Source organism: Coffea arabica, chromosome 11e, assembly GCF_036785885.1.
Source record: "Coffea arabica cultivar ET-39 chromosome 11e, Coffea Arabica ET-39 HiFi, whole genome shotgun sequence".
Lineage (NCBI taxonomy): Eukaryota > Viridiplantae > Streptophyta > Magnoliopsida > Gentianales > Rubiaceae > Coffea > Coffea arabica.
This window is the reverse complement of record NC_092331.1, coordinates 59,738,311-59,760,058: the sequence shown is the minus strand read 5'-3', so window position 1 is coordinate 59,760,058 and position 21,748 is coordinate 59,738,311. Positions and strand designations below refer to the sequence as shown.

Sequence of the window (21,748 nt, the reverse complement as noted above, 5' to 3'; positions counted from 1 at the left end):
CGTTCAGTAAGATGCGTTTTATGGAACTTAGATTGGTTATGGAAGACGGAATTCTCCCACTCAACTGATTGTTTAATAGCTGAAGATCTTGGAGAGCCTGCAGATAACCAATACTTTTTGGTATATGTCCAGATAGAGAGTTATTCTGAAGATACAAGTTCTCCAAATCGATCAAATTTCCAATAGAACCAGAAAGATGATTTCAATCTACATCAAGTGTTTTAAGACTCCTGAGTCCGCCAAGGCTTGAAGGAAGAGAGCTGGAAAAGTTAAAAAGTTAATAATTTGTTATAGCGCAGATTCATGCCCTCAAGTTTTGATAGCTTTCCTGTGCTTTCTGGTATTGGACCACTAAGACCATTGAAAGAGAGGGCTAAACTTCGGAGCTCTGGCAGATTCTCAGTCAGCGGAGGGATCTGGCCTTTGAGGTAAGAAAGTCCAGTAAGATCAAGAACTTCAAGGGAGGTCAGGAGTGGCAAGGATGGAGATAACTGGCCATCCATGCTTGTCTGAGCAGTAGCATCACCAATGGTCTTGGCACCAGGAAGATTCATCTGTATGACTCTACCGGTGCAAACAATGGCAAAAAGAGAAAAGCTGGGAAGATGACCATCCATATAGGTGTAGAGTCATAGATGCATAATCAGAGTACAAAGCCTATGCACTCATTTCTCGCCTTGTACCTATCTAATAGTAGTAGTTACCTCTACTAGAATTGCTGCTATAACAAGAATCAATTTTTGTAAAAGAAGTAGGCAGCTCTGTCCTTTTCAAACTGCATCTTTCCTTTTTACTCTTCGTGTTACTGAAAGCAGCATGTGTTTTAGTTGCAACGTTGTCCTTTGATATACTTGATGTATCCATCCTGGAAGCTGCAAACACAACTTCCACATGCCTCTAGATGATATTAATTATTCTCTCATGGGAATCAGATGACAAAAAGAAGAAAAGTTAATAAGAAGAAGCAACTTTGCTGAGGGTTACAGAGTGGAGTGGAGAATTTGCATGGCAATATGAAATATGGAGGCATAGCATAACAACAACTATCAATGCTAGGTACTTCCATGGGAGTGGACAGATGAAGCAGATCTTGCAGAAATGGATGCGGTTGGACTGCCAGTCTCTCTCTCCAAGCTCCCAAAGTTGGCTTTCCCGGTCAACATCTTTATTGCAATTTGAGCTACTTCAGCAAACCAGTCATCCTCTGGCAACATACTGGGAGGGAGCAACAAAATTTTAAGAAAGAAAAAGAATAATGGTGGTTAATTTTAAAACTTAAGATGAGAAATAGGCAATAAAAGTGCTAATTGCACCAACGTCCTACATGATAATACTGTATGACAAGTACAACTTGATTGATCACGAAGGTTTAACATTATTTACCAGGACTTATTACCTATAAGGATCCATGTTACTTGCAGCAACCGCTTCAATAGCTCTAGCAATGATGTTTTTGATAACTTGATGCAAATTTCGGGATAGGTACCGCCCTTGTGATGCGAAGAGTATCACAAACTCCATATCCAAATAAAACTACAGAATACCAAGAAAAGTAATGTTCAGTAATTTATTCAGTAATATACCAAGAAAAGTATGTCGGGTTTCCTTTTTTACCCGATATTATGTCTCATTCTAAGATACACCTACCGTAAATGACAAGGATAATGTATTTAAGTATTGGAATCTTGTATTCAAAATTAAAAGAATAATATTATTGTTGGCTTTAACAGTGTTTCAAAAGTATAGAAGTCAGACTATTAAGAACTCGAAGTCACTTATTGAGACCAAAAAGCAAATATTTTTCCTCACAAAAATTTATCTCAACTCTCACTCTGCTCCCTCAACCTTCAGATGATGCTACTGGCCACCAAAGCACTAGCAGCATAACAGGTACCAAGCGTCCAAACAATACTTGGCTTCTTGGTTCTCTTAATCATGTTGAAGAGCTGGGAAAATTCTTGGCAGAAACAAGGGGGTAGAAAGATGGAGCCAAAAAAACCTTCTTTCCAATCATGGATTATACTTTTTTTTTGGGAATGGAAGAAGGAGAAAACCTCTTGGAGAATAAAAGTTGACTTTAAAGTCAATTTCTTGGAAGTAGACTTCAAAATTTACTGGCAGTGGACTTCTAAGGAGTAGGCTTCTGTACTTTTGGGAGCCCATCAAAAGTAACAATACTGTTTTGTAATTTCCAATTAAAAATGCAATAATTGAGTAAATTACCCTAGATAACAGCATAAACAAATCAGCATTCGGAAGGTAAAAGCAAAAAAATCCGCAAGAAAAACCTGTTGAAGCCCAAAAGGACCCAGAGGCCTTGGCCCGTTCTCAATTTCTTCCCAGAAGATTTGATCATCAGAAAGCCATAGGATGATTGTCTCTGTGAGTCTCATCAACAGAATAGTAGCAAATCTTTCTCTTCCCACAAACATATCTGAAGCGATGCTCGCAATGTATGTTAACTTCTGAAACAATTCCTGAAACAGGTTTTATACATCAAAATTAAGAACCTGACAAAATTGATTTCGCAATGATGTCCATGCTATAGAAGAGATTGAAAAATCTTAAGGATTTTTTCTGTAGAAAGAGAGGAACATTGGAGCTGCTAATCAGGGGAATAATGTCAACACCATACAACACAGCATCACCACTCAAAAGTAAAATGCTTACCTGATATATTGGTGAGGGAAACCATTCTGGCTCATCAGCATTTCCATCCATGATTAAGTACATATCTGCACCCAAACGAACGCCACCATCTTCATTGAAGATAAGCTCAAGGGCATGTTGCCTGCAAAAGGTATCTCGTAATTGATCAACCATGCGCTGGAGCCGGCGCTTAAGTTCCCTTTGCTCTGGAAGACGGTTCTGTTTATCTGAAGTCCTTCGAGATTGTTCATCCATTCTATAAATCTGCTGTGACGATGAGAGCTTAATGGTTGCACGTGGAAGAAGCTCGTCTGCCAGCATTAGTGCATTGGCTAGCAAGGCAATTTGTTGGGTTTCGGTTTCTGCCATCCTGACAATTTTATGTCCAGTCTCCTCCAGGTTCTCAGTCTCTGTTGAACCGGGCAATGCATTTATCATTAAGTTCACATATGCGTTAAAAGCTTGTATAACACCTTCTAAAGCTGCATCAGACAACTGCAAGCTCTCAAGGGGACTGACATCCTCGCAAAGTTCCTGAGTCCATGTTTAATTTGGTTAATACAGTAGAAACCATACAAACTTGTGGGCTATCAGAAAGCCTTTCAAAAGCAGATAGATTAACACAATACTGTTGCAAAATTTCTGGACATTCTCAGATAGATTAACACACAACTGTTGCAATATCAAAGCAGAAAATCCCTAACTTTATACTAGTGCACGAGAAATAACGATGAACACTGTACACATATACACCAGAAAATCACCTGAACCATGGAATTAAACTTGTGAGCGCTGCATGAGAGCCTTGGTTGGGATGATAATGCAGTGCCAATGGACGTGGTACCAAAAGCGCGTGAACCAACAGGGGGATAATTGAGTGACCAATCGTCTGCAGCAGCAAGCGCAGCAGTGCTCTGTTCAATTCTTTTCAAGTTTGCATTCAGTGCCCGCTCGACACAAGGCCTAAAGATTTTCAAGAGAACTGGAGAAAGGGCCAATCCACGAGCTTCTAGCAAAGAGCAGTGACCAAAGCATATGTGAACCGACTCAGCAACAGGTCTGAGTCCCCCTGAAGCTGCTGGTAAATCTAGAACATGTCTCTTCACAAGCAGTGCAAAATTCTCTGTCTGCTTGACAGCCCAAGTAACAAGTTCAGATACATATGCAGGCTCTTCATTGAATATAGCCAACGAATCACTTGCTGCCTGTGCAATGGTTGAGAAAACAAGCTGGGAAAGTGCAGCAGTATATGCTACTCCTTCCAAAGATCCTGATGGCCGGAGACTCTGCATATTACTCTGCAGCTTCTGATAGTGAGTTTTCAGAAGTAGTGTGTGAGCTCGTGGGCCATCCCCAAGTCGTTTAAGAGCTTGTACAGACGAGCGAAGCTCAACAATGGTGATTGAAGATTGGCAAGCAGCTTCTGCTAATTGATCTGCCAACTTTTTTCTCTTCTCCATAATAGCTGCCTGCAGTGATAATAACAATGCCGATGGAGTTAAACTTTTTTGTTTCTCGGCCTCCTCTGCCATTTTTTCCCCTTCTTCCAAGGCAGCCAAAGCTTCGTCAACCCTTCTTTCAGCCAGTAAAACTTCAAGAGTCTCCAAAAATTGAGCTAACCAATTTTCGACTTTTGAAGGTCCCTGGTCCAATCCTACAACGTCCTCAGCTTTGGAACCTTCGGGGCCATCTGACAGAGAATGTATGCCAACTCCATCAGCTAAACCATGAACAAGATTTGCTCGGGTTGAGAGGAGATTCCTTAAGGAGAGAAGCTGTCCTTCAAGATCAGAAATCTCCCTCGAGGTGCTGCATATGCAAACAGTATCAGATAGCTCTTCATGTCATGTACCAACATCTTAGAGACACTGCAAAAAAGGACCATGATCATTGATTTAGAAGTTGCTCAACCTATACATCCTTCAAAAGCAGCACAAATATAACATGCTTATGATAAAACTTTGCTAACCTCAACCAAAGTGCTAGTAAGTGTAACTAAAGCCACTGAGGAATTGCAGTAAAATTTTTCAATAGCTATTAGATTATTAATCATCTCTCGGTTTTGCAAACTGCAATGCCTATGCCTTATGATGTAAGAACAACATCATAGGATGAAGAAAAATACACATTAAGCTTCCAACTGCATTGTCAGAAATCAGAAAGGTTCAATCTTGATGGCCTATTCTGTAGTTATGCTTACCGAATGAATGCTGCATAGTTAGAATAAACACTTTTCCGCATCTCTTCAGCTGAAGCCTTCCTCAAATCGACTAGGTAAATGCACAAATGCCTAATTTCCTGTCAGGAAATCAAGAATTTATCATCAGCCTTGTTTCTCACAGAGGACCTATTATACTTTTAAACGGTTTCTGATGTAGGCCAATGTACCGGATTAAATGTATGCCTTAGCAATTGAAATTTGAAACATCGCAGTAATATTTAGATTAATGATTTGGACTACGTTAGCTAATTGTCAAAAACTCATTTCCCAGCAATGCAAGTGATTATAATGTCATGATAGAACATATCCCTCTATGTAGGAGACAATTTTTTTCGTTCTTACATATCTAAGGTTGGGAAATCATGCCTCCTTAATATATAGAAAGCAAAACTTTGGCAGGCAGAATTTGATAATACCTGGATCAATGAAGCTGCCAATGCAATAGTTTTCATTTGAAAATGGGCCCTCAAGAATTATCTGACTAGATCATGAGATAATTTTTAAAGACCAAATATGTTAACCAACGTCATCAAACAAAAAATTCCTCTAGTACGACAATCCCATCATACGCAGAAAATCATAGTAGTACATTAGGAAATTTCTAGTGTAAATATAAAGGTGATAGAGAATTCATGCAAGAATACATGTGGATAGGAAAAAGGTTGGTGGGGTGACCTTTTCACCCATCCGACGGCATCTGGAGGTGACATAGCCCTCTGGATCGAAATTTGATGGTTTGAAGACTTTAAGTTTTTCACTAAGAGTGAGATCTTTATCAAATTCTGCTGAATCTTCTACGCTTGATGAGAATGACCCGAAATCCATGTTTCCGTTTGCCTGTGTTTCTCAACTTTCTATACCATGAGATTCATTATGAAGGGAATGTAGTACAAAATCTTGGCCTGAAAGAAAATAACAAGAGGAGAGTATGAAGATAGAAAAAGAACTGGACGAGGAGAATGAGTTGAGGGACAAAGACGACGCAATTTTTCATGGATCACGCGCTTCGGACTCGCTCCTTTTTTTTTTTTTCCTTTTGTACTCGATTTTGTATTTTCCCTTGCTATTTCTTGCCAGGGGTAAGCTGCCAGTCCCAGATCAAAACTGATCAAAAGACAAATTTATCCTTGGAGTTGCAATTTGTCCCCCTAATTTACACAGATCCGAAAAGTGGATGTGTTAGGTGGATCACTACTTGTAACTTCTAAACAAACTTTCTTTAGGGGCTTTCTTTCTTGATGATTCTCTTAGCTAATTTACGTTAGGTAAATCAATGCTTTCACTTGTACTCAAAGGAAAAACGGGTACATGGATGCATGAAATGCATTTTCAGAAACAGAAGGGATCTCAATTCATTAGACTATAATTCCAACTTCTCATCACTTGTTTCTTCCTAAATTTAAGAAGGCAACAGATTAGCTTCTCATGCATTCAGAGGTACCCACGAAACATTAGAATTTGCAAACACGGGTCGTGTTCGTGTCCGATGTTCCTAATGAAGGTACCCAACTGGGAAAACCATAATACAAGCTAGTACTCTCCCGGTTGTGGTCCAGCATCAGGAAATTAAATCAGCATCCCAAAACCTTGTCTGCTTTGATCCGAGGTTTCTCAACTACTGTTCCATCATTCCCAGCAAGTGCTCGATACTTGTCTTTCCTAGTAAAGGTCGTGCATTCATAAGAAAGAGTGGCAGCAATCAACCTCTGAATTTAGTTTGCTACTTCATGACTAGACTTTCCTCACTTGCATGTCAATTCAGCTGGCAACTTCTTCAGGAAAGTGACCTCGTAAGCAGGGCTTGGGTTCATGAAGAAATAAAATGGATCAATCCCTTTCCACCCTCCTGCTGTTGTTCCATGAAACATGCTCATGCGATTCTCCATAGCCACGGGCACTACTAATTCGTCGGTTAGTTCAGCGAAAAGGGCTGAAAATCGGAGAAGAAAGGGTTCGCGACAAGTAATACCCTCTGGGCATATTGCTAGATCACCTTGTTGAAGTAATTTCTTTATCATGGATTCATCTGGAGCACGATCTCTGCTAAGTCTAACTGTCTTAATTGGATAAATGATTTCCGATAGTCTGGAGACGGAATATGTAACAGCTGGAATGGGGCGGCCAAGGGCGGTAGAGAGGAAAATGGGGTCGAGCAGGGTTCTGTGGGAGCAAATGAAGAGTACACCGGATCGGCGGCCTGAGGAGCTTTTGACAGGGGGTGGTGGATTGCCCTTAACTGTGACACGAACCCCAAGTGCCCAAAGTGCATAGTACACCATTGACATGGGAAAGAGTGATCCAGCTGCGATCCGAAGACAAGCGAGGGGGAAACCGATTGGGATCCAAAGGATGGTGAGAAGAGCTAAGAGGGGTGTTGGCTTCTGAACTAAGCGGCCATCATGGAACAATAGGGGCTTCGGGAGTTTGTCATTTGTGACGGCCTTCACATCAGGTTTCGGTGGAACAATGTAACCCTCCTGCATTCAGAAGACTTGTGGTCAAGAAACTTTGATGCTGAGGTAATACTTACAACACTAATTCTGTCAAGCTAAAGTAGTCAATTTTTTGACGATATTATGCAATTAATCTTGCAAGTAATATTCTTCAGTATACTTAGATTCTTCATCCAGCACCATTCTTTATGAGGCACGCATGTAACGTTAACGTATATCACATGCCTTGCAACGTTAGTTACAAGACACACAATGCTAATATGAGAAAGGAATCTTCCTAGCGCTTTCGAGCATACTTAGTACAAATTTTTGATTGAGATAGGGATGTCGTTTGCTACATACGTCTCACTCCTTGTCCCTGAGACAAGAGGAGAGGAAGATAAATATAATAAAAAAAATTATTCCAATGGAAGACATACATCTACATTCATTGTCCCTGCATTTCATTTAGATGCTTTTCTAGACTTAACTTCATTTTTTGCAAAAATAATAATAATAATAATAATACATAAACGTTCTTTTAACAAGTGTCTGATTAGTAAAATCCTTTTAAAGCCTTGTTTGCAAATTTTTTTTTTCGAAAAATATTTACAAATTTCTGTAAACACATTTTTCAATTAACTTTTTAAGTTACATATATCAAATCACTTTATATAGTATATTTTTCTATAAGAACTCCGTAAAATAGCAATCCAAATGTAAGAATTTTATTTAGGTTTCATATTTTAATGAGGACGAATTTCCCCGGGTCTAAAGTAGTTTAAGTTTCTTTATGCATGTTTGCCCCAAAATAAGGGGGAAAAAAAAAACAAAAGGTTGATTTGATGCTTGTGCTTTTGAAATAACTTGATTCCCAACTCTAATAAGGTAGTGAATAATAAACAAAGGTAGTCCAACCAGCTAATAACCATTAAATAGCGGTATCTCCACATGCAACTTCCATACCTAACGGGAACTAGGATCAAGATTTGACGTATAAAACAAAACAAAGAAGCAGCAAAAGCAAGCAAATGAAAACCGAAATGCACCATACCATGTAGCTGGATTTGCAAGTCCTTTTTTTTTTTTTTTTTTTTTGTCGACACAGGAGTGTCCGAATCAATCCTTACGGGGCCCGATTAATTCCCTGCGGCCCAGGCCCGGCGCCCTAACCCAACCCTAGCACGTTAAGTGCGCGGAGAAATTTGCAAGTCCCTTCTGAAAGAAGGTAAAATGGTGCAAGATAAGCGGTGTGCAATAGTACCATTACTACCTATACTAGTACTATATATATATATATATATATATATATATATATATATATAAAAGGCTGCAGGGGGAGATGGGGTCTGGGTAAACATTTTCTATCACTTTATATATTTTCAATTTTATTCTCATGAATTGAAAATCATTTATAATTATTTACATAAATTGCTAAAATAACTGTCTATAACTATTTTTAACCATAACTCATCTAAACCCATGTTGAAAAAATGACTGACTCTAAGTATTATAACTACTAAAGTAGCCTTTCTTTGATAAAAAAAAAAAAAGAAGTTAAACTACCACAATTTGCTTTAGTAATGAAAATTTTATATAAAATTGATTCGCAATTTTAAAATGAATGAAGTGCATTTTTTAGAAAATTACGTTGAATGAAATATGACTTTGCTATTCATAGTCCATACTCCACATCCAAATTCAAGATTCATTTACAACCTCTAAACAAATGTCAATTTGGTCCCTAAATACAAAATATAATTAGAGAAAGTTTAGAAGACATATGGAATATTTTTTCACACCCTACACTCCCAGCCTCCTAAATTCCATTACTCATCATCATGAGCTCACCTCTATCTACACATTAAGGAATTTTAATTGTATTAATTGAAGGGACCTCGTCACCTAAAGCTTAATCTGGAACTAGAACTAATGCTTTAGTTAATCAAACTAACACCAAAATTGAACTGTTCGAATGGTTTTTTAAGTGTACTGGACTACTGGTTCTATCCTTTTTATTGAACTTAAATTTGGAATAATGCAACCCCCAACATCAAGGAAATCAAAGAAAGATAATCAGGGCTCAGAACTTTTTTTAAAAAAAATGTAGAAAACTAAAAGAAAATAGTAGTTTTGCTTGACTTATGAATATTATATAGTTCTAATCATTGCACTAAAACAAATGCGCTGAATGGAAATCAAATTAGAAATATATACCGAATTTACAATACAATCCATGAACAGTAGGGAACTATTTGACAAAGCTACTTCTATCTCAAGGGAGCAAAATAAATAGACTTTTGGAAAGTTTCCCTCTGAATTCTCGTCTACTAAAAGGATTTATTATTTTACAGTTGTATCCCTAAACAATAACCTGCTATTTATTAATTAATATAGTTGAAAGACAGAGGATATTATATAGTTGAAAGAAACTTTTAATTGAACTTTTATCTGGTTTCAATATAGGAGAATCTGGTTCAAGGCTTCTCCAATTGAACTTCTATCTAGTTTTCTCCAATTATATAGTAATTCTTACAACATTTGGTGCAAAATGGTACGATTTTGGTGTAAACATAAATTTTTGTTAACTCATACATCTAATTCACGATCCACACCAAAGATGTACAATTTTATGTTTAAAGTCCTAAGAATTACAATAGTTGGACCAAACCAAACAAAATCAACTGAAGCAGGGTACGGCTATAATCGAGTCAAGTTGAATTCGAGTGGGATATGGAGTTCGACTCTACTAACAAATAGAAGTATTTGAGTACGAGTTCAAGTGATAGGTTGTAATTTTATCATTTATTTTATTATTAATTTTCCCTATTATCTGATCCGATGTGGATTAATTATTGGATTCTACTCACTTTTAGTATTTTACATTTATTTCAGGGAGTAGAACGATAATATAATAATAAGTGTCAATTCAACAGGAAAGGAGTCCAAATCACAGAGCTGATCCCAGGAGCATTGTTGGCAACGGAAAACTTGGGCCCATTTCAGTAATTGCTGAGGAAGAGGGCAAGCGGAGTCTGCTATTTCCTTGGGGAGCCGCCGCACAGTAGGGGGAAAAAGATAGGAATTGGAAACGGAGCTTTGATTTTTCCTTGGATGCTTTTGAGTAGGACTTCTCCTGCGCATGTCAGGAGAAATGAGGGGTTGTTTTCCTTGACTTTTCCTTCCTTGTCTTTTAGCATTTTTTTTCTTCCCTCGCATGTCAGGGATGATTAGAAGCATTGAATTCTCGCGTAGGTTCTTTTCATCCGGGATGAACTAAATTCCCTTTTCTAATCAATGAATAACAGATGCTTTGGATCATCTAAAATTATAATATTAATTTAATTTAATTTAATTTTTTTTATTTATTTATTGGTATTCGCATATTCCCTGATTACAGTGTTTATGATTGTTCAATTAATTGTTGTCTTGGATCCGGATAATTAGTTAATTTGGGAGTCTATTGTCAATTGGGGAGTTAAATCCGTAATTGTTTAATTGCCTTGAATTAGTGACAGCTGGCATGATTGGATTTGTGTCAGGGGATACGCGGGCTAATCTGAAATAACCCTGGTAGTGCGTTATTTGGTTAGAATAGAGTTCCTCTAATACGTAAGGTAATTGGGGAATTAAATCTTACGGGCGTACTTAGCATTATTTTTCAATTAGAGCAGTGGTTAACGGGCGTATCTTAATCACCGATACAGTAAGGAGGGGTTGACTGTCATCGCTTGTTTGACAGTTATAACCTATTTATTAATAAATAATTGGAATTGTTTGTGCATCGAAGATCAATTAGGTGAACCATTACTGAAGTTATTTCTTAACTAGATCATTATTTATCATTCATTTGACTTTAGTAAATTGTTATTTAATTTTTAGTAGTTTCTTGGATTTTATTTGCATTTATTTGATTGTCACCTTCTACACAAAAATACCCCCTGGTTACTGTGAATTTGAAAAGAAACAGTTACACCTAGTCCTTGTGGATTCGACCCTGCTTATCACTATCTACAGAAATTAACTTTAGTTGAGCAGATTTTTATTATTGCACAGGCTGACACCCTGTCATCAAGCTCATCGAGCACCTTTTTTTTTTTTTTAAGCTAAATAAAACTCAAATCTTGTCTTCTATTCCATTTTGCGAGATTTTTTTTATACATTACTAATTGTTGTGATGACCATATTTAGTTAGTGTAACATTTTTGATATTAGCACCTATTTATTGTTAATGACACGCCATCTATTTTTTACAAAAGAATATGAAGGAATAAGAGCGTCATTAATGAAACATTGGAGTAATCAGTAAACTTGCCTTATTTAGCTCCAAAGTTAAAAAGGTACCCAATGATAACGGGCACTGAATCAGCCGAAAGCCTAAAATATTTTCAATAAATGAGGCACCTAAGTCATCGCCTACTTAAATGATGGCCTCTTGATCTCGGTACATGCCCAAACAATTTTTGGGCTAATCTACCCAGAGCTTACACCATGATCCAAATAAGCCCAACCTCTCTGGCAGAGTTTAAGAACTCAACACTCCGACGCCAAAATATCAAATGCTGTCCAACGCCCAACTGTGGGCCAAAACTTTCACCACCGGAATTATTTCGTCAAAATTTTCTTTTAGAAATGCCTCTATTTCTATTTAGTTCTTTACATGTTTTGGCTAACAAATCATAAAACATGCTCATTGTAATACCTTCTTCGTTACTTTCTCTCATGGCGAAGGAAATAACTAGTCCCCAGCATTTTAGATCCCAAAGGGTTTCTATTATTGAGGTGAGTCCATTTATAAAAAGGCCATTGAAAATTATAATATTTATAAGCGATGGACACAAATATGAAGTCTCTGAAATCAAAGAGATGGATCATTTTTTTAGTTTATCTCTATCGCTGAATCATATCATCGACTAGTATATAATATTTTTTTTATTGAGATTCCATTTATAACCTCAAATGCTCTTCTTTCTCTTGACATGACATTGTGGCGTGTTTGATAAAAAAAAAAAAAAAAAAAAGAAGAAGAAAGGCACAAGAATCGTTGCTAAAAGTCTTGACATTTCAATTCCTAAAAAACGAGAAGATATGGGCTTCTAATGATTAAAATTTTAAAACGCCCTAAACCAAACGTCAATTGGCATGTGACGACTCGGTCCATGATTTTTCTCCAGTCTTCACTCCGTTTGGAAGTTGGAACAACCACATGTTTCCCAACCGTCTTCACACAATTCACCAACCCCCAGTCCCTGACACACCAATTTGAGAAGTGGATAAGCAACACGCCCGCTTAAAAGTTTCCAGTTCTAGTTACTTAGTGCATCATATACTACTACTCTTTAACCAATGTTGTTGTCAAATTCGGATCGAAAAGTGATTCCACTAAACTGCTGGGAGTCAAGGGTCAACTAGTCGAATCGATCGGACCGTTCTAAAAAATTCACTGACATCAGCATGATATTATAATTATTTTATATTTTTAGAAGGTTCATAAATATTGAAATTAAGTTCTTGGTTATATTTGGCCAATCATGAAAAATGTTTTAAAAATATTAGACTTGCAATCAAATATAAACCTAATAATTATACACAAAAATGTAAATTCATGGTTAAAATATGTCCATTCTCCAAAACTACTTGAAAAACTAAATTAAAACAAAATAATGCAAGTTGGAAACACTGATGCTAAATTAATGAGATCATAAGGATGAAAAACATCTTGATTTAGAAATCATTTAGAAAAGCGAGTGATTTTGATATTTACACTAAATGAGTGACATTCTCTTATTCCTATTAATAAATAAAAATATTACAATTTAGGTAATTCAAATTATGTTTGTGGAAAAGAAGAAAGGCAAGTTTGATAATCGAGTCAATCAGTTGAATCGGTCCTGGTCTAACCAATTTTTTATGATTTTAACTGATTTTTGACTAAAATAATTCTATACTACAAATCAATTTGAAAAGAGGGTGAGTTCACGATCGGTTCAATAATACCGATCGGTCCGGTCCAGGCTAGTCTTTCATTTCCTCCTGAAGAAAATGGGATTCACCTGAATCAAGAAAAAGGGATTCACCTGAAGACCACGGATGAGATCATGTGGGCGCCCATTATTCCTCCGAGAAGGACCAAAACACCCTCCTCTTTCTCCAGCTCACACTTCAAAGTTCAAACAATGTGGTCTCCTTCTATTAAAAATAAAAAAAGAAAAACAATTTGTCTCAGCCGCCCACCAGCCTACCCAAAAAGAGAAATGGCCCGTAAAAGTTACACCACGTCAAATTGATTGTATTAACAAAATGAATCTACTTAAAATTCAAAGAAATTAATCTCTTGCAAGATTCTTATGGGTAGATAATGTACTACTGGCATTTATGAAAAAAAAAAAAAAAAAGATAATGTACTACTGGCATTTATGAAGTTGCGACTTCTAATTGATTTGCAACGCTAAACATGGAGGAGTGTAACCGTAAAAGCTCAAAATTGCTTCAGCTTACGAGCACAGTTATATGGTAGTGACAGTGGACCCCGAGTTTCCCTTTTCGGCAATTATTAACGCTTTCCACGTACCACAAACAATACTAAAAACGCTTTCCTTTTCATTCTTTTTTCTCTTTCTCATTCTTTCCGAACTGCTGTCATGCATTTGATATGCATGTTTTTAAATCTCCCAGGACGTCCGGATACCAGTTCATCCCAGCTAGCCTGATAAACTAACCCCATTTTCCCTCTTCGTTCGACTAAAATCTAGGGTTCATTCGGGTTTTTCGAGGGAAAGAAGAGACAAAGCTAAATAAAGAAAGCAGCAGCTTCTTTTTTTTTTTTTTTTTTTTTTCTAAATATATATATATCTCTCCTCTTGAATCTGACTCGAACCCAGAAAAAACCAGATAGCATTGGGGCTTTTTAACCATTTTTGGGGGATTTGGGAGAAAATGAAGCGAGGTAAGTTCGACTCACTGATCTCAGTGAGCCGAATCAGATCGATTCAAATTCTGATGGGTTTCTTGTTTCTTTATCTCGTATTAATGAGCCTTGAAATTCCATTAGTTTTACGAAATGGGTTAGGCTTAGAAACGCCCGAGCCCGGCTCAACGATCTCCATCAACACTTTGCCCATTAGAAGCCCTGATGCCAGTGAATATTTCGTCAAGGAAAACCCAGTTTTCAACTTTCAGGAGAGGAAAAAGGAACAGTTTAAGAAAGTTTCAGGGCTTACTTTCGACGAAATTGCTTTTGATAGTGTAAGCAAAGATGACTTTTCTGAGCTTCATACGACTGTTAGGGACGCATTTGTGATGGGGAAGAAAATATTGGAAGAAATTGAATCGGGAAATGTTAAGGCCGAGTTGCAAAATCGAACTCAAAACCGGACAGAGTCTTGTCCCAGTTCGGTGTCTTTATCAGGGGTAGAAATGCAAAAGAAGGGCAAGTTAATGGTTATACCTTGCGGATTGACACTGGGGTCCCACATAACGGTGGTGGCTCGGCCGCAGTGGGCCCACCCAGAGCGGGATCCGAAGATAGGATTGTTAAGGGAGGGGGATGAGACTTTGATGGTGTCTCAGTTTATGATGGAATTGCAAGGATTGAGGGTTGTGGATGGTGAGGACCCTCCTAAGATTCTGCATTTTAATCCCCGGATTAAAGGGGATTGGAGTGGAAGGCCTGTCATCGAGCAGAATACGTGTTACCGAATGCAATGGGGATCAGCATTGAGGTGTGAAGGGTGGAAGTCTAACGCTGATGAAGAAACGGGTAAGGGATTGCAATACTGTTATCGAATATTTGATTAAGTGTTGATTGATGAGTATCTAGCTGCATCATTATTTTGCCATGTTGGTTGCAGGGAGTTAATTTTGGTATCTTTCTGTTTGTGACTTTTCAAATCTGGTGCTATTGGATTGCTGGAGTGTACTGAATTAATTATTTAAGATTTTATTTGTGTTGACGTATTTGAGAAAGGGAGTCATTGTGGGCTATAATGTTTTGAATTGAATGTTAAGTTTACTTTTCAACAAATAGGAACAGTAGGAGAAGCCAGAAACAATGGTGTCTCCCTTTTAAAGATATATAGCGGCAAAGTAGGATTGTCAGAACCAGATACTACTGTACAATCATTGGTCGATAGCAATGGCATCTTTTTTGTCCCTTTTTTTGTGTCTTATAAGGTTTTCTCTCCGTTTCTGACTCAACAAAATCAGACCTTTGAATATGGAGGAAACTGGATGTGGAATATGTAGGCTTGTCTCCTTGTGTGAGTTCTTAGTTGTCAGTGGTTATATACTTGTATTTAGTTGCTTGTGGGTTTTGTTTATACAATGTGGCTTAGGGTGAGCATCGAGCTTTTGAGGATTGTTAGAGCTATTTATGTGTACAATCTTTGGATTGTCTGAAGTTGATGGACAGGTGAAATGTGAAAAGTGGATTCGAGATGACGATGATCGCACTGAAGAATCCAAAGCCACATGGTGGTTAAAAAGGCTGATTGGGAGGACAAGAAAGGTGACAGTTGACTGGCCTTACCCTTTTGTTGAGGGCAAGTTATTTGTTCTTACACTTAGTGCTGGTTTGGAAGGTTATCATATTAATGTGGATGGGAGGCATATTACCTCATTCCCTTATCGCCCTGTGAGTATTTATTGTTACAGCTGTTGAGAAGTAAAATCAAATGAAGTGCTTGGCTGAGGAAAGTTTTAAATATTGACAGGGTTTCACTCTAGAGGATGCGACTGGACTATATATTAATGGAAACATTGATGTTCATTCAATATTAGCTGCATCACTACCAACTACGCATCCAAGTTTTGCTCCACAGCAGCATCTGGAGATGCTGACTAAGTGGCAGGCTCCGCCTCTCCATGATGGACCCGTGGAACTCTTCATTGGCATCCTTTCTGCCGGCAATCATTTTTCTGAGCGGATGGCAGTAAGGAAATCATGGATGCAGTATAAATCAATCAAATCTTCGGAATATATAGCTCGATTTTTTGTGGCAATGGTAAAGATTAGGCATTAACTTGTAAAGAATGTTCCTATCAAGAATTTCTTGGAAGCTCTGATGCTTGAAATTTTGAATTTTGGCAGCACAGAAGAAAGGAAATAAATGTGGAGCTAATGAAAGAAGCAGAGTTTTTCGGTGATATTGTCATAGTGCCTTACATGGATCATTATGATCTTGTTGTTTTAAAGACCATAGCAATCTGTGAATATGGGGTGAGCCATGAATTATAGCAAATTTAGAACTTATTTTGCTGTTCCATAATTGTTAAATTGCTTTTCTTTTTCCTTTTGCTTATATAAGCTGGATGTTTATAGGTTCGGACGGTTGCTGCAAAGTACATAATGAAGTGTGATGATGACACGTTTGTAAGGGTGGATGCTGTCATGAAAGAAGTGAAGAAAGTCCACCGTGGTAGAAGCCTGTATATTGGAAATATTAATTACTATCACATACCCTTGCGACATGGTAAATGGGCAGTGACATATGAGGTATACTTTCTTTATATTTGGTTTAGTTCTGCAATCCTTACAATGTTACAATCTCTATGGCTGTGCTTCAATAATCTTTGCATCAACTTGAGGTGGATTCTCTTGCATTCCTCAAGAAGCTGCATGGCACTTGTAACTTTTTTTCTCCTTATTGTTTCAATGGTTGAAGTGCATTCAATTAAAGCTTAGCAATTTATACTTTTCCTTCTTTTGATTGGAATGTGCTAAAACACATTCCAGATTTAATTTCTACATACTGCTGGATTGGTCATGTTACTTGATGTAGGAAATTCAACTTAGTTAGTATATGTGATTTGTTACTTGGGCGACCATATGACTTGCAATACGTATCCAAAAACAGCAATTTGATGTGTTTGTACTCCTACATTTTGATTCCTTGAGTGAAAGTCACATGCTTTAGATTATATTGGTAAATTTATTACGATCTGAAGAAAATAATAGTATGTTTTCTTTTGTTCTCTTCTTGTTTAATGGAACTGTGCTGCTACAAAAGTCTTCCGGTGTTGTTATTTGTGAAACTAGACCTTTATTCTTTTGCATACAAATTGGACATAATGATGTCATAGAATTGTTCTGCCGTGGAGCTGAAAGCGTCTATGCCTTTGGTGGAGACATGGGGAAATGAAAGAGTTGGGAAGAAAATATTGTAGTTGTCAATTATCTGGGAGTTTTAGAAGGCAAGGGAAGGAGAAGAAATGGATTCTTCTAATGCTCATTGTATTTTCCTTCCAGATCTTAGAAGAAACAGAAAGATAGATTAACTTGGTAAATAAAATCTTTTATTTGTCAAATTGTCCGATATCGAAGAATTTGTATCCACACGAAAATGGGTGCATGTGTAACAAATAAAATAGACTTAATCTTCTGCTAAGTTATCTGTGATTCCCACCTTTCAAACTAAGTAAAAAAAGCTTAATTATTTCTTCTCTCCTATGCTCCCGGCCAGAGGAATAAAAAGCCTCTCATTTTTTTTTGTTGTATTTATTTTGCTCCTTGATAAATTTTCTTCGCTTCTTTCTTTCTACTGAATTCTTACACAAGTATTACTTTTCTGATTGTGGCTTAATAATGTCATTCAGTGAAATCAGTAACATATTTGCTAAGAATTAACTTTTTGGACACTTGGTAAAGTTTCTGAACATCTAATTGGCTACCTCAAGCACAAACAAAATTTGCATCTCTTTATGTTCTCATATTTTGTTTAAAGCAACAATTTTTCGTTTTTTCATTCGTTAGTAGCTGAATCATCAGATAAAAAGATTTTTTCATCCTTTAATTTTGCATAATTTGTCTTCCGGATGCATATCAAATGGGAAGTTGATTGAATTGATGGTACTTTTACATTTTAAGCAAATCAGCTTTTAGCTCTACTAGCCTCCCCCACAACCAAACCCCCCCCCCCAACAACAACCCACAAACAAAAAAAAAAGTCATTTCCTCTTTCCTTTTCTGTGGGTGAATCTATGTCAATTGTTGATAGCATGATCAAATGCTTATTTATCTTTTCATTCTGTTTTCCTTGGGAAATGCAGGAATGGCCAGAAGAAGAGTATCCTCCCTATGCAAACGGGCCTGGTTATGTCATGTCATCTGACATAGCAAACTCTATAGTGACGGATTTTGAGAAACATAGGTTGAGGGTGCGTTATAATACTTTTATTTTCTTCAGAACCTCTCTCTCTCTCTCTCTGTTTAATGCCTATTGACATAAACACTGTGCTGCAGTTGTTTAAGATGGAAGATGTGAGCATGGGAATGTGGGTGGAACGGTTTAATAGCTCAAAGCAAGTTGAGTATGTGCACAGCTTGAAGTTCTGTCAATTTGGATGCATTGATGATTATTATACTGCACATTACCAGTCTCCGAGACAGATGATCTGCTTGTGGGATAAATTACAACTGAAGGGAAAACCTCGCTGCTGCAACATGAGATGATGAGTCTCAGTCTCTCCTGATTAGATTTTAATGGTTAGACCCTGAGGATTTGCACAGAGAGAAGTGAGAGAAGGCTTTGCGGCTATAGCCTGTACATACGTGAGTAGATTTTGACTGTCAAAATGGAGCTGCTATCTTAAATCCTCCTAATCCATTGCTTATTCACTTTCTTTTTGGGGGCCTTGTCTCATGAGTTCTGATGTCTTTGAGATCTCATGTCAGTTGGACATTGAACTCGATGAGAATAGTTTTTGCAATTTCAGGTCCTGTAATGTAGACTAAAATGATACAGTTTATACGAGTAAAATCAACGAGCGAGTAGTTCCTGCTTATATCAGAATCCAATCTTTGAGGTAGGAGCACATGCTTTTGCACTTGCTCTTGTCTAATCTACTGCATAGCCTGTGCTAATTATTATTACGGTCCAAGCAGTCGGTGGGACTGGCTAGGCATCATTGGAAGGTCTTTTGTTGTTAGAGATCTTGCTCCAGGCGGTCAAATAGGCTTAGGGTTCATCATAATGTCGATGAACTCGGAACCCTTACAGCTTGATGGACACAATAGAAAAAACTTCGTCCTAAGTCCTAACTAAACTAAAAGGTTCCTTTATGCTATACTATACCGAACAGCACAGACATGGAAAACTTTAGCATCAACCTCCGGGGCCTAGCTAAAGCTAATGCAGTGGGTATCCCAATCCTTCCAGAAGCTGTGGGCGGAAAGCAGAATATATATATTCAATTGCTCTTTCACGTCCGGAGCTTTCCATGGAATTTGAGATAAAAGAAGAACAGTCACAACCAAAGTGATCCTCTGTTGGTGGAGGACCAGAGTTGCTCAAAAGCTGGGTGGGAACTTATTCCGTTAGAATTCCCCATTTATAGCCTTTAAATACTTGTATGATCGATTCCTCAAAACCCTACAAGCTCAACTTTCCAAGCTGTATCACATAGTACCCTACATTGGGATTGGGTGGTCGAGCTTTAATAAGGGGATTAACACTAAATTCCAGACTCTGGCGTGTTGCATTGCGGTTGGAATTAACACAAGGGGGATGCTGTTCTCTCGACCGTTGATCTAATTTTTGAACTAAGATGAAAACAGAATAATAATTACTGGTTTACTGATTTCAATTGCGTTCAGGCACTAAAAGCTTCTGGAGCACAAAAGGGAGACAGTGGGAAGAAAAAGGGTTCGCAATAAACATCTATCAACTAAGAATTATTGGTCGTATTTTCGATTCGCATCGAGGCACAATATGAAGAACTTTCTCTTGGAGAAATTTCGACAAGAAAACATGTTCCAATTAATTACATAAAGTGCTCAAATCGATCATTGGTACTCCGCTGCATCATCACTCGAGCTTAAGCAGCGCAAAGTATGGCAAACCATGCCAAAGAATACACCAAAACAATCCCTGCAGCAAAAAACGAAAAGGTTCGGAACTTATAATCAACTCACCAAGATTATATGCTAAATGACAGAAATTTGAAGCAAATGAGACGGAGAGAATTTTAGGGGTACCTGTCTGCCACGGATAAAACCTTAAACCATTGCTCCAAGCAGCCCCATAAAAACAATCAGTTGATGTGTTGAATCCGCTAGGACAGTTGCAGACGTAAGAATTGTAAGGTCCACCGTATCCACAGACTCCATTGCTCTTTTCACAACTAGCACACATTGCTGGATAATCATTATTTAAATTGAACTTGTAGTTCAGAGCTACCCCATATTTCCAAGCATCCGGATTAGATTCTTGGCCATTGAATCCATACAAGCCAGAATACGCTGTGCACTGCAATTTCTGCAAATCCATCTCAAAAGACGGCCCAAGATCCACAGGTGTATAAACACAACAAGTAGAAACTGGGATGTTTAGTCTACTTATGGCTTGACAAGAATACAGAACGCTGCAGACACTTGCACCCTGAGGATCACACAGTGGAAAAGTAGTCGAGTTGCTTGCACGAATGGATTTGTATATTGGAGAAGCAGAAGTTGAGCAGTCAAGAAGAGCAAAAACCACGTCGTCGCGAAAGCTGAAGGGAGCATTCCAATCCAGGCTGAAGCCTTTACTTGGTTGTGAACAAGAGCAAGTTGACATGGAGGGATCAGTGATGTACAAAACTTGGTTGTTGTAGTCAATGGATGTTACGGGGTAGCAGCCTGTGTGAGTGGAGAAAGTGAGTTGTTGCTGATTGCAAGTTACATAAGATTGGAAACGGGGATCACCACATCCAGGACCTGTGCCAAATGGGTATTTGATTGGTATACTGCCACAGGTTTTCTGGCAAGCTTGTCCCAAGGCTGGCTGGACATATACGATCAGCATAGTGAATGTTATGATAGAATTAACAGAAATTTTGTTGATCTTCATGTTGATCAATTGATTGACTAGGAAATATGACAGAAATAACCAGATAGGCAGACACACACACAAGACGACAGAGGCTTAAAGGAGGGGAGAAAGGAGGGGGTATATGCTGATTGTGGTGGAACACTAAATATAAGGATGTGCAGCCAGTGCTTTAAGTTGAAGTTTTTTATGTGCTTTTTTATTGCACGGAGATTGGTTCTTGGTAACTCTGGCAATAGTAACTAATTAGCTTTAGCCCTTGTGAACATTAAACTATTGATGCCCTGATTTTATGTCTCGGCTGTAAGATTTCTAGCTCCAAAAGTAGAATATTAGAAATAAAAAGCATACTGAGCTGACTTGCGGAAGCCTCCTAATCTTCATTCAACCGCATGCTGATGCTGCTGTAATTGAATAATTAGTTGAGGGCAATTAAGGGCCGTACCATGATTGATTTATAGGATTTTGATCTGCTATTCTATAATCGCTTTTCCTTTCCTCTCATATATGGGATGAAAAAGATATCAAAATAATAACTGCGTATGTGGAGAAATTTGCGCTTTTCTGTTTGGAATCTATGCTTAGAAGTTGGCTTATTAGTAGTGCTATGTATATTGGACTATTGAGCATGTGCAGTAAAG

The 21,748-nt window shown here is 37.9% G+C and overlaps 3 protein-coding genes and 1 pseudogene across 3 annotated transcripts; 1 reads left to right on the top strand and 3 right to left on the bottom strand.

Moving 5' to 3' along the window:
- Positions 1 to 158: 158 nt before the first annotated feature.
- Positions 159 to 5,999, bottom strand: LOC140021535 (exocyst complex component EXO84A-like). Its single transcript, XM_072072612.1, has 7 exons — positions 5,546 to 5,999; positions 4,850 to 4,947; positions 3,414 to 4,458; positions 2,671 to 3,183; positions 2,289 to 2,477; positions 1,397 to 1,533; positions 159 to 1,215 (listed from the first exon to the last, which is right to left on the bottom strand). Exons 1-7 carry the CDS (start codon positions 5,693 to 5,695, stop codon positions 1,053 to 1,055), a joined length of 2,295 nt encoding a protein of 764 aa, XP_071928713.1. The 5' UTR covers positions 5,696 to 5,999; the 3' UTR covers positions 159 to 1,052.
- A 197-nt stretch (positions 6,000 to 6,196) lies between these two features.
- Positions 6,197 to 7,441, bottom strand: LOC140021537 (glycerol-3-phosphate acyltransferase RAM2-like; annotated as a pseudogene).
- Positions 7,442 to 13,891: 6,450 nt separating this feature from the next.
- LOC113717343 (hydroxyproline O-galactosyltransferase GALT6) lies at positions 13,892 to 19,083 on the top strand. Its single transcript, XM_027242147.2, has 7 exons — positions 13,892 to 15,061; positions 15,702 to 15,934; positions 16,014 to 16,304; positions 16,391 to 16,519; positions 16,622 to 16,795; positions 18,349 to 18,456; positions 18,542 to 19,083. Exons 1-7 carry the CDS (start codon positions 14,239 to 14,241, stop codon positions 18,749 to 18,751), a joined length of 1,968 nt encoding a protein of 655 aa, XP_027097948.2. The 5' UTR covers positions 13,892 to 14,238; the 3' UTR covers positions 18,752 to 19,083.
- A 765-nt stretch (positions 19,084 to 19,848) lies between these two features.
- Positions 19,849 to 21,325, bottom strand: LOC140021540 (wall-associated receptor kinase-like 20). Its single transcript, XM_072072623.1, has 2 exons — positions 20,276 to 21,325; positions 19,849 to 20,168 (listed from the first exon to the last, which is right to left on the bottom strand). Exons 1-2 carry the CDS (start codon positions 21,126 to 21,128, stop codon positions 20,116 to 20,118), a joined length of 906 nt encoding a protein of 301 aa, XP_071928724.1. The 5' UTR covers positions 21,129 to 21,325; the 3' UTR covers positions 19,849 to 20,115.
- Positions 21,326 to 21,748: the final 423 nt, after the last annotated feature.